Source organism: Larus michahellis, chromosome 11 (genome assembly GCF_964199755.1).
Source record: "Larus michahellis chromosome 11, bLarMic1.1, whole genome shotgun sequence".
Taxonomy (NCBI): Eukaryota; Metazoa; Chordata; class Aves; order Charadriiformes; family Laridae; genus Larus; species Larus michahellis.
Genome location: NC_133906.1, coordinates 607,289 through 624,641, shown reverse-complemented (window position 1 = coordinate 624,641; position 17,353 = coordinate 607,289). Strand labels below are relative to the sequence as shown.

General features: G+C 42.5%; 1 protein-coding gene across 34 annotated transcripts in view; it reads left to right on the top strand.

Moving 5' to 3' along the window:
* Positions 1-54: 54 nt before the first annotated feature.
* ANKHD1 (ankyrin repeat and KH domain containing 1) overlaps positions 55-17,353 on the top strand; it is a 122,759-nt gene continuing 105,460 nt past the window's right edge. For 21 of the 34 annotated variants that reach the window (XM_074604023.1, XM_074604003.1, XM_074604022.1 and 18 more), the window contains exons 1-2: positions 60-460; positions 14,054-14,207. In XM_074604023.1, the coding sequence (XP_074460124.1) occupies positions 185-460; positions 14,054-14,207 (430 nt within the window). In that variant the 5' untranslated portion in view covers positions 60-184. Of the gene's footprint in view, positions 461-14,053; positions 14,208-17,353 lie in introns of all 34 variants that reach the window. The other 13 variants (XM_074604017.1, XM_074604002.1, XM_074604012.1 and 10 more) reach the window with 3 other exon arrangements.

Genomic DNA, 17,353 nt, shown 5'->3' with positions numbered 1-17,353 from the left:
GGCGCCGCGCCCAATAGCGCACCGCCGTCGGCCGAGCGCGCCCAATGAGCGCGGGCGGAGCGGCGAGTGGGCGGTGCGGCGCCCGCGGCCGGGTAGGGTGTGAGAAGTTAGTGGCGCTGCTGCGGTGCCGTGAGGGGACGGAGACGGCTGGGCTCTGCGAGCGGCGGCGGCCCCCACCAGCGCGATGCTCACGGACGGCACCGCCGCCCCCGTCGGCGACGAGGAGATCGACTCGGTCGCTCCTCGCGCGCCGCCCGCCGCCGAGCCGCCCGCCGCGGCCGGGCCTTCCCCGTTGGGCTTGCGGGCCGTGCGCCTCTTCGGGGAGGCCGGGCCCGGCGGGCCGGGAGGCCCCGGTGCGCCCGCGGCCGGCGAGGCCGCCCTCGACTTCAAGCTGGCGGCCGCCGTGCTGCGGAGCGGGGGCGGTGGCGGCTCCGGCAGCGACGAGGACGAGGTGTCCGAGGTGAGCGATCCCGCCGGCGGGCCCGGCCCGCCCTCCCCTCCTCTCCGCTGCTTCCTGACAGGCCCGGCCGGCGCCCGCCCTCCCACTGTCCGCGCCGGGCCCGCCGCCGTCCCGAGCGGGCGCGGGGGTCGCGGGCCGCACCACACCCCCCTCCCCCCGCGCATCCCCGCCGCCATGGGCGTGAGCGGCCGCACCGGGGCCGCGGGGGCGGGGTCCCGGCGGCCCCGCACGGGCAGGGCGGCTCGGGGCCTTCTGCTCGGGCCAGGGAGCGGGAGGGGGGGTCTCGGCTTCGCCGCGCCTCCCGGCGGGCCCCGGGAGAGAGGGCTGGGCGCCCCGCCTGCACCCGCCGGGGGCGCCCGGGCCCTCCGCTCGCCGCTGCCTCTCTGCGGGCGGAGGGTGGGGGAAAGATGTCTCCCGTGCTGCTGCCTCCTGACCTCTAGGAGTGGTTTCCACTTTGAACCAGCTTTGGGGGGGTGGGGGGGAGTGAGATCCTCCACCCAGCGGAGAACAAAGTAAAGCCTCCGGCCCCCAGTACCGCTGTCCTGGACTCGGGAGAAGGATACGGGATTCCCGGACTCTGCTAAATTCCCGAGATGTATAGATATACGCGCACACACACACACTTTTATGCAATAGAAATATTTCTTACCCCACAAAATGGAAGAGGATAATGGAGGTGTCTTCCTTTGATCTTTCAAACCTGCAGAGAGTTTCAAGGGAAGGGTGTGGGGGAGGGACTGGAGGCTTATCCCAACCCAAACGGGGCATTGTTGGGCCTGTAAACTCGCATCTAATACTGCTTTATGTAGCTTAGGGAGAGAAGATAAATGAAGGCTTTTATCTGTCACTACTGCCCACTCATCCTACACCAGAGGGTGAATCTTATTTCCTTAGTTGCCTCTTTTAGAAAGAAGACTTGAGATCATAGCTGCCATGGTAGCCCTTATGTAGTCTTTGTGTAAAGCAGGAGAAAGAGGCTAGCATTTGCAGGCTTGTTGCGGTTCCAGTGTTTTGTATTTCTGTGTGCTTCTGCAGGAGGAAGAAGATGGCAGCCAAGGCGATATGTGCCATTTGTTCTATGGGGGCCAGGAGTGGGTACTTCGGTGTGTGTCCACATTTCTTCTGAAGAAATGGAAGGAGGGCGCCCTGCATTCATCCTCCCGTGTCTAAATTTTTTGCCTTCCATTGGTGATCCTCTTTTGTCCAGCCCTCCTGAAACCCGAACTGACAGGTCTTATATGAATAAAAAAAGTGATCAAACTGACGCAGACCCACATTTGCACTTTGCTTGTGACCACCTAACCTAAGTTAAAAATTGTGTAATGGTCAGGCAGATGAGTGCTTGCTCATAATGTTCCTGGTGTGATTGGTATCCTGAACATACATTGATGTGGGATTACATTGAAGTAAGTACCTGTTCTGCTGGGGAGCTGGAAGGCCTACTGTAGGTAGAATAGGGTGCAAGTAATTTATGAGTTTCTGCTCTCTAGGATGTCTTTTATGTCACATTTTAATGTATCTTTGAAGATACAAAGCAGTAGTTACAGAACCTGGAAAATGAGGGAAGGTGGGCTGTATCAGAGTGTTTATGGCTCTTTACAAGATGAGCAGAGTTACGGTTTGAAAGCTTGTCACTTTTGAACCTGCCCCATTATTTAAAGGACATGAAGATTGAACAGCTAAGGTATTTACTAAGCACTCCATTGGTCTTTTGACTAAAAGCAAGTATTAAGAAAGACAGCCTATTATAAGTAATGTGTTTGGGAGGTTGGCATTGAGGTAAAAAAAAAATCAAGGTTCCCAAACTGCTGTTAAAGTAAAATTACTCATTTAAAAAACCTGGGAAAAGCTTTCTTATTTAAAATATGTAACAAAAAAAATTAAGTTGGAATTAAAATACTTGGAGATTTCCAGAACACGGGTAGAGGAGTTGGGCTAATCTTGAAGCTGAAATTGCCCAGGGAGTTCTGTCTTGTGTTTCTTGTTGTGGAGAGTAACCTGGGGAAGAAGCATGGGTGGGAAGGATGTGCCTCACGTCTGTGCCGCCTTGCTAGACTATAGGGTATGGCTGGGAGGACCAAGAGTGAATTATTTTTTTTTTTAAATTTTTTTTCTTGTGTATGTAGAAGAACTAAAGAAGCACCTGTTGTCAGTGTTATTTTTGGGGTTCTGTGGTTGGTTTTTTGGGGCTCTTTTTTTTTTTTTTTTTTTTTTTTTTTTTAATAAAGAAAAGGCAATTAAACTCCTGGGGTGGAACATTGCAATTCTTGAACAGCACTGCTTTGAAAACCCAGTGACTGTTTGGACTGTGGTCTTGTGCCATGAGTCACTGATTTGGGTGTATGCCTTCAGCTATTACCAGTAAGTGGAATTAGTGAGAACTAGAAGGGAGAATTAAAATAAATAAAGTGAGCGTTTGCCTTGCTGCCTTGATATGTACTCTTTTCTCTACTTTTGAAGTCATAAAAATAATGGTACAATATTATGTAGGCTCTGTTGTGTGTCTGCAGTGGTGTTTAGGTTTTGTATCATTGTATTAGTCTGAGTTTAATATGCTAAAATAATTGGATTAGTCAAAATGGCAAATTAGGTAGAAAAGAAAATTATCATGGAAGTGCAGGATGAAGAGTGTAATGGAGTATTTATCTAGAGAATGAAGACAGCAATATATTTTAGCTTAACTTTTTTGAAAATATATTGCGTTTCTTACATCAGATCTTCAAGTACTAAACAGTGGGAGTACTGTCCCCGTTTTACTGGTGAAGATGGTGAAGAGAGTGTACCGCATTTATCCTGCCTTGCAGAATTGGTAGAAAAATCAAAGCTTTCTGGTTTCCTAGCTCAGCGCCTGCTTATGGTAGTCACCAGGCTGCTGGCTGGGAAACCAGGGACTGAAGTGGATCCCGTATAAATGAGTTGTATCAGGTCTGCAAGGTGAAATTTAAATGCAGCTGTACAGAATATTTTCTAGAATTACCAGTTAAAATTATCACATGCAAATAGGAACAATTGCAAGCTGAAGCATGCCTTTGGGCATGGAAGGACGAGGCCAGGAGGCTTTATGCTATTTCTGAGTAAAACAGAGGGGAAGCCGCTGGGAAACTTTTGCCACTGGTCACAGTCTGAGAGACGAGGTGGTTTTGACCTCAGTGTAAATACTTGCTTGGTTGCCTTCTAAGCTTGATCAGGTTTTGAACACAGCCGCAACTTGTTTAGAGTGAGATTTTGGTGCAATTTTAAGTATATTATTACCAGTCATTGTGAATTTTGCTGGCATTTCAAGTGGTGCCAAAGGCATGAGTATTAAACAGCCTCCTCCATGCTAGTTGTGAAGCCTGTAGGTCAAGGTGAAGGTGTGCTGGCAGGGTGGTGAGTAATAGTGCACGTATGTGACGTCCATAGGGTCCTTGGTGGTTGAGGGCTTCTGGCCGTGGAGCATGCAGGTCCTTACCAAAACTGTCGTGGCAAAAAACTGGACTGTAGAAATGGAGAGTTGAAGCAAGTGATAAATATGGCAGTGTTAGTGCTCGTAGGATTGTGCGGTTTGCTGATCTGTTGTAAATCAAGTAGGAGAAGCCAGCTGTGCTGACAAAAGTACCAGAGGATCTTGGAGCTCAGTTCAGTAAGTGGCTTTTGGCAGGGAGCATAGAAATGCAGCAAGTCTCTTGTGTTCTGTAGTTCAGGGGTTTGAGGCCTTCAGTGACAACTGGAGCTCACCCACCGCTTGGCTGTGGAGTCAACTAAGCTCTCAGCTTCCCTCTCCAGAGCAGGCTGCCTGCCTCCCACCAGCTTGCCTTACTTAAGCCTCTACCTATTGCATAAGCCTCTGGGGATATTTACATAAAGCATAATTAAAAATCAGGCATAACCTACCTCCTACAATGAGTAGAATTAATAGTCGAATGGCATGCACTCCAGATCAGTTCAGTACTTGGAGAGTTTGTCTGGGGCTTAATCTTTCTTTCTCCTCCTCCTCCCCCCAAATCCAAGTTCACTTCATATTTAAACTGGGTTTTGAATTCAGGGTGAATACTTAGGTGGTTTGTTTTAAATTTGCAATGTAGTCTATTAAAGTTGTTGCTATGTTAGTGAACATGGCACTGCTTCTTAAATTGTATACACAATACATCTTTGACTTCTGAGGTTAATTTAATACTCACACATTTTGGTTTTCTGTATTATTTGAAAGAATGCAAATAGCAGCATTTTCTTGACCATAAGGAACAGAAATTCAAAAAGTTGATGCAAATTCAGGTAGGTAAGATTAGGCAGAAAAGCTTTTCTCCGGAAAATTTAAGTTTCAGTGTAGCAGTTGATGTTTTTCTTGTTTTCGCTAGCTCTTTCGAAGTTGAGGAAGCAAGAGGCGGAACAAAATGGAGAATTTTCTTCAAGAATAATTCACTGATTGGAAAACGTTGAGGGATAATGGGTTTAGGTTTCCAAAAGTACTGAGGTGTGATGCTTAAGGATGCAGAGAGAGCTGGTTAGTAGGGTGTTCATTCATTCCCAGCCCGATTAGGCATCTAATTCTTGGAAAAATCGTGGTAGGTATCTCAGTAACTTTGAAAGTCTGGCCTGTGGTAGCCAGAAACAATCACTCTAGTTACAGTTAATACTTACTATTCAATAACACTTTAAAATGAACTGATTTCTAAAGTTTCTTGCAGAACTTTAGTTTCCCTTCAGTGCAGCTTGACCCAGTTGAGTACATGACCTAAAATAAATGTCAGCAACTGTTTTCTAATGATAGGTGTAGAAAGTAAAGATGTGAAATACTACTGTATAATTATATAAATATGCGGTACAACCCCTTGGTAAGGAGAGATTTACCAAATTTAGCAGAACATCTATATTTAGTTACAAATTTGCACATAGGTTTCACCAGTCAACAAGTTACAGTCTTGGGGAGGGGGGGTGGTGGTGCATTAGCGCAAGGCAGGACTGCAGCTGGTGGATCACTAGTGGTTGTGTTCTGATTTAAATTGGGGTTACCCAGCTGCTCCCCTGTGGACTTGGTATTGGGATGCTCGTCTCTCTCCTCTCCGGGGGTCCTGAAATACAGCTGTAAGGGCAGCTGGATGATGCTGTTGCAACATTGTGCATCATCCCTGTGACATTCGCTTAAAAGAATGGTAGGTGTAGAGGGAAGGGAAATATAAAGGCACTCCTTTTTCTGTGCACAGATGTGGCCTGGCCGTCAAAACAGGGAGCAGTGACATTACTGAATTGGCACACTTGTTGAGGGAGTGTTTTGATCTTGGTAGGTCATTGTGAGTTCTTGTAACATATATGAAGATTCCTCAGAAGTGTTAAGCTGTTTTGGGGGGTGAGTAAAAGTGACTCTCAGATTTAAAACAGGCAAGTTTGACTTACGTGGAAAAAGGAGCCTTTCTTAGATTTGTTTCCCACTTAAAATTTCTTGAAGCAAGAAAAATAACTTCTACATCTTGCTTGAGGACTATTTGCAGAACTCTGTGTCTAAGTTAAGCTCTGAAGCCCCGGTCTTCAGTAGGGTGCTTTCATTTTCCTTCTGTGGATACTTTCTTTCCTAATAGCAGCCCATGTACCATGCAAATGCCATCTAAAGCCCTCATGTAAAGCGTATCTCACTAATGGGAATGTCTGTGTGAGGAATGGGATACTGTAAGCAAAACTCCAGAAATCAGTGATTTGTTCAAGTACTTCTATAAATTTAGGAAGTTTTTGAAAAGTGCCTGACCTTGGGCGTTATCTTAAATAGAAACTTTCTCATTGATACCTCATATGACCCTGGTCTTCTGTGATAAACTGAATATTAGTTTAACTTTCAAATGATATAAATACTGTTTTTCTCCGTAGCAACCTTATTACTGCAATCTATGTTATAAAACCATGCTGCCTCTGAATAAGAGGAAAAAAATAGGTACAGGTGAATTAATATTTGGATTTAAGGGTTCATTTAGTTAGGATAATATGCTTGTCTGAACTCTAACCTTTTGGTATACCTCATTAATAGATAGTTTCTGTATTTTTTTTTTTTACCCTAACAACAGTTTTATAAAATACTAGAAATTTTCTCAGTTTTTTCAGTATTGCACATCTTCTGTTCAAATGCACGTAAAAAACAATTATTACCATAAAACAAATAAAAGAATTGGTTCCTGTACTGGATCCTGTTATTTTTTTAATTGCTTTTCATGGGATGAGACCACTTACTCATTTTTGCTTTTTGCCTTTCAGAGGGAGTTAAGGAGATTATTTTTTTTTTCAAACTTCTTTTCATATTTAGCTCTTCCAAAGCATCCCACTATCTGAAGGAAAAGTGTCCCCGACTGAGAGGGGTTACTTATGGTTGAGTTACTATGTTGTGTTTGTCAGAATGCTGGTGGTAAGTGAGAAGGAACGTGTGTGACTGGCTCTTCTGACCAGGGGAGGTTTTGAAAGTTACTTAACTGCACATGCATCCCGCAGGAAAAAGTATTCCCTATTTGTCAAGTGGAAAAAAAAAAAAAAAGGTGTTTTACTGGCTGATGAACAGTGGGCCAACTGAAGAGCATGTCTCTGGTTGTTTTAATGTTTCATGGGCATTAAGTTTCGGCTAGGTCCACAAGTTATTCTAATTTGCCTTCAGTAAAACATAGAGATTACTAATTAACTAAGAGTTTCTTTTAGGAATATCCCTAACCCTGCTGAACTCTTCCCTTTCCAAAATCATGAATAAAACTAATGATGTCACATGGCGGGTAGGTAGTAAATCAGTCGTATTTCAAACCAATGGAAAAGAGGAGATCAGCTTTCAGGGCTGTATGGCCTGCTTCCCAGCCATGTTCCTTGATCATGGTGGCTTCAAAGCGTCGCCTGTTTGGAGCATGTGTTCATCCACAGCGAGACAAGATAGCCAAGAGGAAAGGGATTCTATGAAGCGGATGCTTAACATTTAGTATTTGTTAGGGTAAACTCAATACCTGATATAAATGTACATCTTTTTACTGTTTTTCTAAAATAGTAGCAGTAAAAGGGCTTTAAAATGTAACATCTTGAGTTTTCAGTGGGTCATATTTTAGGTAGGGATCTGCTGTGTTGCCCATTATGATTGTTTCTTTTAAATGGCTAACTGATGGATCAGTAGTTACATTATGGTTTCTGCTGGTTTTGCAGTAGTAGAGCATGCACAAACCTGTTTATACAGGCCTTGAAAAAATAGCTACCACTAGCCTCAGCTTTGAGAATAGCAGAAAGCCCAGTATGATTTTCCGTTTGGTATAAGCCTCCAGGTAACTTAATTAGTCACTTTAAATGTTGAGACTCTTCTCTGAAACATATAGGTGGCCTGGAAACAGGTTATTGAATTACTAGACTGGGCTACGTTCATCAGATCTGCTTGTATGATTTTTTTTTTTTTTTAAGCACTGCGTCCCTTTGAATTGACAAGAGATCTTAAACAGTCATTCCCAAGAAGGTGACTTAGAATATTTCCCATCTTGGATGGGTGTGAGCTTTTACACCAGCAAATAAATGCATTTGGTCATCTTCTGTTTTGAAGTTTCCTTCACTTGGTTTTAATGCCTGGGATTTAATACTTGAGCAAGGATCCCACCCTGAAAGCCATGGCTAAATTGATGCAACAATCTTGTTTTATATTCTAATAAATCAGACTATAGAGTTACACCTGCTGTTTCTTGGTTTGAAGTAAGGAAAGAAGAGGGGATGTTTCTGCAGGATTATTAGATAGAAAAAAACAGGGGGCAGAAGGGAACCTTAACGCGTGTGGGGAAGGTGGAGCGCTGGAAACATGATTTAGAGCGGACTGAGATAGAACACATGAAAATAAGGAGTGCTTAGTGTAAGTGATGCTTGTTTTAGTAAGGTTTACTGGTCTCCATTTAATGATTTTCTTCAGTATGAAGACTGTACATGTCAAGAACAGGCACTTGATTTACTGGAATTCATGTGAATTTTGAATATACTTCAGTTGTCAGTTCCAGGTCTGTAAATGGCAGCTCTTGCTGCAAAAGATTCACTTGTACATCAGGAAAACTTAGTCATAATTATTTTTGTTTATCAGACGTTGAATATGTGATGGCTGCAGGCTGGTTTTTAACAGTTGGGTTTGTGTTTTTTTTTCAGTAGTGACTGAAATGAGTAATGCTTTTTTTTCTGCTATGCAGAAACTTTTTAATGTTGGCAGCCTCTTGTACCAAGAGGACTCAATCTGTGTGTTCTGTGGCTTAGGTGTTTGAGGGTTAACTGGGGGTGCAGTTATGTTCTTGGGCTTATTGGTGTGGAACAATGTTTTAATAGAAAAGAATTTCTTTTTTGAGATTTCTTGTTTGTGGAAGAACCATAAATCAGACATCTCTGTCCAGGGGCGTGTGATAAGGTGTAATTTGTAGTATTCAAAACTACTTAGATTGGCATAAGGGTATCTAGTGTCAGTTGATTGCTTAAGAGAGAAATTAGGTAAGTGGTTAAATTTATGTGAACCATTTGACAGACGCTTGCTTATGAATGCCTGCTTATGCTTTTAGTGCAAGAAAATTGAAAACCCAGGATCAACAGTCTCTGTCACGGAGGAGTAGTCCCATAGAACATTGATTCTGATTTACAGTTCTATCTGCATGTTTCAAATACTAGCCATAATTTTGAGAATTGACAAGCGACGCGGGGTGCCAGGCTCGAGATCCTTCGAAGGGGCTGGCCTGAGCAGGGAGGAGCTGCCATACAGTTGTCGGGCCTCTCACCTTGCTGCTTGTCTCGCCCGTCGCTCTGGTCAGCTGAACTGGACGCTGGGATCTGTTGGAGTGTGTGTTAACACATCACGAACGCACGGCACGATTTTATACACGGATGTCAGGCTTCTGGACCACACTGTGCGTGAGAGGCACTGTCCTTGTCTCCAGCGACACCGCACAAAGTTGTGTCCGTCTTTATTTACGTCGTAGCTATAGCAGCCTTTGCAAAATGAACCCCGGTTTTGAAATGACTTTATCACAGCCTAGACCGTGTAGCTGCTTGTTCATTACCTAATAATTGCTTAGTATGTATTGGAATAAAGGCTCTCCTTTAGTTAATCCTGCGTCGAGTTAGTCAACTTCCTATCGTAATTGGAGCTAAATAAATTTGCACCCCTCCTCTCCCCCACCCCCCCAATCTAATTTACTGCCTACAGAGCTGCTGTTGTAGGCTGCGAAGGTGAGCCGGTGTGCGTGTACTAACAGCTCTGGTTAAATGCGGGAGGGCAGTCAGGTTTGTACCCTCACAGGGAGCTCACTATTCCCAGAAGAACGATGTTCCAGTCTACCAGCCCCCTTTGTAAGTCTATAACAGTCAGTAAAGTGGTAGAAAATTATTTCTTGCCCCCCCCCTCGAGTTTTATCACTTTTTGATGTGCTAAATTGACCCATGAAAGAGTCTGATAGCTGCCTGACTTGTCACAAGATGAGCAGTGACTGGAAATGACGCTTCACATAGTCTGTGTTTTCTCTGTTGAGGTGGCGATGTCCCCAAGCACCCTGTTAGGATAGGGGACCATCACCGTAGGGCCATCACTGGAAGATGATCTCTTGGTGATTCACAGATCTGAGTGGCTTCTGTCTTCTTGGGGTGAAACTTTTTTTTTTTTTTTTTAATTGGAGAAACTGTTTTCAGAAACTACGGTTCTGGTACTGCTACAACAGGAAGCCTTTTTGTAACCTGTGTCAGTAACAGGTTATTTGCGAGCAGGTCTGGGCTGTTCTGGGAAAAGCACTTTTTTGCAGTAGTGCTACCTAGGAAAGATCAGTTTAGACTTAATATTAGAAACGTGTTTCAAACCCTGTATGTCATTGCCCATCTTGCAAGAATTGCTAGCGTTAGTTTTGATGTTAGGGCTTGCTAAGTGCCTTTACGTACCCCTGACCTGAGGTAAACTCAGTCAAGGCATGAACGTATAAATACTGATGTAGTTGAGGCCAAATAGCTGTGAAGGTAGCTGCTATGGAGGGAGGAACCAGTGGTGTAACTGGATCTGCAGAGCTGTGAGCTGCTGCAGTCCTTGGCAGGACTTCAGGAAAGGTCCGTGGTTCCTGTGGATGAGGTGAAACACGAGGATGGAGGGAAGCAGGCCGGTGCACAGCGCCCTCTCCTCAGGTCCCATGCAGCTGACAGCTTTCTTGGGTTCCCCTTGGGAACTATCCCTAGTTGCAATTGTTCTGGCAGTTGGAACAATGTCTTGAATCCATGTGTTCCTAATGAGCCTTACCAAGTAAGGTGCTTATTAACTGCCCAAAGCAGCTCGCAAAATAATCCAAAAATAGCACAGTGACTGGTTACTTTATCACTTTGCTGCAGATCTGATTAGGATACAGCAGAGTGCCTAAATTTTGCCACATGAGCAGTGTATTAAGTCTTCCAAGAATGCTAACATGAAATGGTTGGTTGGATTGGTGGTGGTTTTGTGGTTCCCCCCCCAAAGCTTATTTTTTGTTGAAAAACTAAAATTTGTTTGATATATTTGGGGTAGTTTGATTTTTTTTTTTTAAATTTTTTATTTTTTAAAATTATTAGTATGTGATCAGCACAGGTCACTTTAATTTACAAGAGACATCTGGTTGATTAGGTAGTTTCTTCCTCTGCTATTAGCGATTAGGTCTCCAACTGTTCATCCTCTCTAGCCTTGTGTTAGTGTCTGAGAAACTATTGATTTACACCAATGTCAGTCGTTCTGATTCGAAAATGCATTGAAACTGGTTCTGGGAGACTGGCAATGGTACAGCTATTTTAACATTTTGCATATGGTTTTTCAGTATTTTCACACTCAAGTCATATTTGTATTGTGGTATGTTATTAAGCTCTTACTAAAAATCAAAACAAAAACTAAAAATCAAAACAAAAACTAAAAATTGATGCTCAACACGTGCAGAAATAATGAAAGCAGCTGCCTTTTCTTGCTGTGGTATAAAACTAAGATGAAAGTACTGTATATGAAGCAAGATTTTTGTGTGAGACTTTAAATGTGCGAGTCTCTGGAAGTAGAGTTGCAAACGTAAAGAAGAGCTGAAAGGCAGTAAGAGTTGAAAAGAGGGGTGAAAAGAACAGACTGCCCCAATATTACCCAGCTTGTACCCCAAGTAAAGTATATGTAATTAATTTTAACTAGTGTTTGCATAATCGGTGTTAAAAGGACAGACTTTTTTAGGGATTCCTGTATGCAAAATGTACTTCCTTGCAACTTGATAGAGTATTTGTGAATGGGGAATTAGCACTGATTTAGGTTCAAGAGGTGCATTGTTGCAGGCAATGTCCTGTAAATATATACAAGTGAGCTTGGCAGGCGGTGGTCAGGGAGAAAATGATCCATATCTTTACCAACGTGTCGAAAAATGGAGGTGTAAAACTTGGAGTGGGGCCACTTCTGGAAGGTCGGCACAAGGCTGATGTGCTTACCTCTGCCTGGGTGTTGTCAGGCTCTTCTGAGGCGGAAAGTTACAGCTTGCCAGAAGCCACGTGGAGTGTTTCTGCAGCGTTTGTTGTTTGTAAGCGCAGTTGCTTCAGTGGTAGGTGGCATTTTTACCCATTTTGATAGGTCTTCAGAAGGGAGGACTGCTGCTAAATTTAGGGGAGTAATTGAAAAAGAAAAGAAAACTTCGTGTATGTAGTTATCAACAATATATAACGAATAATCACTTATGCACACAGTGGGATTTTCTGCCAGTCACCAGGTCACACAAAATTGTTGCAATTGGAATAATATTTCTAGCATATTGGTGAGGCAAAGTGCCTTGTGCCGTCTCGGGGCAGAAAAAGAAAAATCCTGAGGTACTCCTTGTAGATAAGGGTGAATTTTCCCAGAAGTCAGTTTTGCATCAGAGCTGATGCCCGCAGGGAGTCCTCAAGCTGCCTGGCTGGACGTAACCTGCAGTTTGAGTGCTGCAGAGGGGAATCTGACTGTAGGGACATGTTTTGCTATGACTTGTAAATAGCTCCTCTTTGTAGCAAAAATGCGTATCGCTGCTTTACGTCACTAATTTTCTGCTTGTTTAACGTTACAGTCCTCTTATTTTGGGACCGTTGTCTGGACTAACCTAGGAATCTTGCTTCCTCGAGCCCCGAATCGTAGCCTGCTGTCCTAGCTGTCATGTTTATGCCTTGGCACACAAGATATAAGAATAATGATACCTGTGAGTTAGCCAGTGTCGTGCATATCCGCTGAGATGTGGAGCTCATGTGCTGTGTTCCCCAAACCCGCTCTTTCTCCCTGGTGCCCATTGTACTCGTGTGTTCGCGCTGCATTCCACTGGGCACCCACGGCTTGGCTCGGACACCGGCGATAGTGTTACAGAATATTTACATATCAAAAGAGAGAAGAAATAACACGAGTTGCTCCTGAATAGCAGTGCTCTATGTAGCTCTCCAGACTCCTGTTAACATTTTTCACATAATGGGGCACTTAATGAATTTGCAGATGCCCTGATTTGATTTTTTTTTTTTTGAATTAGAAACTGTCCCTTTCGTGGGATGTTGCGTGATAGGACTGAATATGACGATAGATTACTGCTGGCATGAGAAAGATACGGGGAAGTATTAGGGGAAAACAGAGGAAGGAAGATGAGACTGGGGCACGGAGCGGGAAGGGGCAGCAATGGCTGTATGACAGGCATGTTTCATTTCTACGGCATATTTAAAGCACTGGTAGTGTTGAACAGATAATGTCTAATTACGAAATAGTGGTTTTTTTAATCTTAAAATATTACTGAAAATAGAGGAAATTATGTCTGAATTTGGGACAGATTCTGAAATGTAGTTCTGCTCTCATTAGAGTATGAGTCAGGTATCCTCCTTGTTTACTCTGGCGAGCTGTCATAAAACTACAGTGTGTTATGTTGAGTAATTCCATGAGCTTGTATTTGCAGATCATGTGGGCCACTGGTGGGACGGCATTATTGCTGCTCGGTTGGAATACCTGCTTGCTTAATTGTTCTGCAGATCTGCATATCTGTTCTTGTCTAGAAAACATTAATGACTGCGGTAATACTAAGTACCAGCTTTGAAACAGACGTTTTAGGTTTGAATTTGTCTGGTTTGGGGTAGAGCAGAGCCAACTTTCTGTTCAGCTGTGGTGCTTCTACTCAAAACAAACAAAATCCTTGTGCTACCTTACTTGAAATTACTTTTAAAATAGAACTGAAAGGCATCTCAGGAAACCTCCTGTCTCTCATAGGTTCAGCTATACGGAAGTCATTACTGACAGCTTTTTTTCACAACAAGGTAGACAGACTTTGGTGACAAAGATGCTGCAGCCTCTTGTGGCAGTCTGTTTTGGTGGTTAACTGTCCAAATGTGGGTAACGTTTTTTTTCGGTATTTAATCTGACTTGCCTTTGCTGTAGTTTAAGATCTTGTTAATTGTAATTTTTACAATAAACTGTGTTTCATGTAGAGTTTTTTTCTTCTCTGATTTCAACTACCTTCTCAGTGAGTTGACCGGATGACTTTTATGGCTGTGTCCTATGATCTCTGCAGTTAAAACGTGATTATGATAGTACAATTGAATTATTTTGTGGTTTTTTTCCTAATATTTTAGATTTAGTATACAACTTCAAAAATGATAAAATGATTTTTCTAACTTGGCAAACAGGTTGAATCATTTATTTTGGACCAAGAAGATCTTGATAACCCAGTACTTAAAACCACGTCGGAGTTATTCTTATCGAGTGCTGCAGAAGGTGCGGACTTGAGAACCGTGGATCCAGAAACACAAGCAAGACTAGAAGCCTTACTGGAGGCAGCAGGTACTTTCTTTGTATCATGTTTTTCCGAACCCAACTTGCACATAATTCTTACAGGTGTTGAGGGTTGCTTGGTCTACTCTTTCTGTATATACGAAGTTAGAAAAGTTCATTTGAATTAAATGGTTATTTCATTGACCAGATGAGATTACGTGTGTTACCAGAGGGAGGATTAAAGGGGGTGAGAATGGAAGGAAGTATACTTGCTAAAATGTCACTTTTTTCTGTGGCTTTGGTCAATATGTAATTATTAATTCATTACTCACAAAATTTACAGGTGAAATACTTGTTTCTCTGTTTTGACTTTCACAAAAATATTTTTCCATTCTGTAGTTCTGAGATACAATTGTTGGAAAATATGTATTTAATGTTCATGTTTCAGGACTGGACTAGGTGAACGTAGTGCCACTACGTTTGTTACTTTTATAGTGAAAGCTTGACTAATTTAAGTCTCTCTGGGGTTTGTGACTCCCGTGTTTGCAATGGATTTGCAAATTATCTGTCAGTTTCAAAATCCCAAGGACAAAAAGATGTAAAACCCCTGCTTTGAAATAAATCCGACCTGATCATTATGGGTGCATACTCAGACTAGTAGTAGTGTGCTGAAATTAGAGTTTTCAGACTTTAGCTTTGAACACACTTAAGAGACAGATGAAATAGCATTTATTTTTGGGGATGTTTAGATGTAAAGCTATTTACAGTTTTAGAGGGAAAACTTCATCCTGAGGAAGCAAAGGGGGCAAGGGACTCAAGCTTTGGGCTATCTTTGCATTTTGAATTTGAAAAAAAAAAAAACAACAACCCAGCTTGCAACATAGCATAGCTTTTGTCAGCAGAAAGTTGCAGCAGACTAATTAAAGGTGGACCTCTAAAATTATTCTAACCTCATGTAACTCTTAGGGACTGAACTTTGCTTTGCAGGGAAGATAGACTATTTCTGGGATACTCCGGACACTAAGAGAATTTGAATAGTCTGATCTCCTTTTAAGCACTTTTAAAAATGAAAATCAGTTTCGGTTTCTCTCATGTATCTGATGGCTGGTATGTCCTAAAATCTGTTGCTAGCTTTATAAATTGTCAGTGGAGATATCTGATGTCTGGTGTTACAAGGGCAGTCAGTCTAGGGTTGCGGTGTTCAAAATGATTTCATGGTATTTAACAAATTTAGAAGGTACCACTGCTTCTTGTAGTCCCTGTCAGAATGGTTTCTTTAGATTTCTAAGCAGTACTTGGCCAGTTGTCCCCGGGATTAGATGGTGTGTTTTTAATCTGAGGTTTCCACACTTTGATTCCCCAAGTGCTTGGAGTAAGGATGTAGAAAATGGGCAGAACAGAAGGAACCTGGAAAGAAGAGCAAATCAAAAAAAAGAGTGGTTTTGTTTGGGAGCTCCCTCTCGAAAAAGACGGGACAAAATTAATACCACTTGATGAATGTGTGAGATCAGAAGAAAGTTCTCTATTTAAGCAGCACTTGTCTTTCCCACTGTGAATTTGAACACTAAAAATATCATTAGGCTAACCTAAAGGAGACCCTAAGAATCTGGTAGTTTATTAACAAAAGCCATAATTTGAAAGTGAAAAAGAAGCTAGTGTTTCTGGGACATGTTCTAATATCTTCACTGGATTTCTCTGCCTGGTTTGGCTAAAAATACCTGTGTAACCTTAAGTGAGCTTCTAGGCTTCCATCATTGCAAGAAACAAAGCAGCCTGGTGTTGGGATGTTGTATTGGTTTGCACTTTGTCCAAACCAAGTGATTTCTTCGTATTATTTAGTTATTTTAGTCCCCAGCATTGCAAAAGCAGATGGCAGAACTATTGCTCGAACAAGTAGTTTAGCTACATCCTTGTCTGATGTGGTTTCCAGGGTAGCTTGGCCTTCGTTGTGATGATCCCCTCTCCTTGTGGGAGGCTTTATCCTAATGTACAACCTAGAGGAAAATTGGTCTTGTGTTTAGTGTCTCAGGTTTCTTAGGGTTTCTCACATGCAGGATTCGTGGCTGCGTCATTAGGACCTTAATGAGTATGACTTGCAAAACTCGTTTTGCTCATTCTTCGTGAACCCTTTAGTGCTCAGATCTCACATGGACATGCTGTTTGTTAATTCGGGGAGGTAAGTTCTAGCAACTGTAGCCAGATGGGAGTTCTTCTTCAAATTTCTTATGCAGAAGTGATTTTCAACCATCGCACTCTAAGATTTGTAGGAGTTTTGTTTTGGTTTTAAGTAGCTGTCTTGATTTGAGAGCCAGTTAGGCCTGCTTATGCAAGTGTAGAGGACAGAGGTTAGTTGAACTGCCTAAAAATGTTTATATACAGTATATTTACCCATCATAAGAGTGCTGGATATTTTTTTGCAGTTCAACCTGTTTATTTCCAAGAAGACTTAAAATATTTTGTGGTTTTGGATGCGGAGGGTGACAGACTTAAGTGGAATTTCTGGCAAGAGGATTGTGCCTTGCCCCCCTCAGCATAGCAGCAAGTATACGTACATATACATACGCACACGAGCAGCGGTTAGATTCCTTATGTTTACTATGTCTTCTGAAAATCTGGCTGATTAGCTTTAGTTTGGACAACCATACTTCCATCTGTAATCTGTTTAAGCAAAGCACAGGCACTTTGTTAATGAACAACTACTATCTTTAAACAACAGTCTGTGATACTTTATGAAAAAAAAAATAGTTTTACATTCTGAAGACTGAGAGGCTTCACTGTTCTATGAATGTGATAAATATGAGTTGTTTTCATCTTCAGAAATTGAAGATAAATTGAAACAGTTGAATCCTGTTCTTGGTGATGTTATCCTAAACAAACAGAGTCTTTCGTGTACTTTCAGTTTGATTCCTAGTGACAAAGAAGTGATTTATAGGGAAAATAACCTATGGAAAGAGAACCATACTCTTTGGACATGTTTCTGTTTTTCAGACTGTAATTAAACAGATTCTTAGTGTTCTGACTGTGGATTCATATTCTGCACTAGAAACATTCAGCTCCACTGTTAATTAGGCTACTGTTGATTTCTTAAAATAATACTCCACGTCTGAACAGTCAGACCTGGTTCTTTTGTGGATCTTCAGTGAGGTTACCTATTAGATTTCCTTTGTAGGGGCAGTAGTTGACTGCTGGAGGATGAGAGCTCGTTGCTGCTGTGA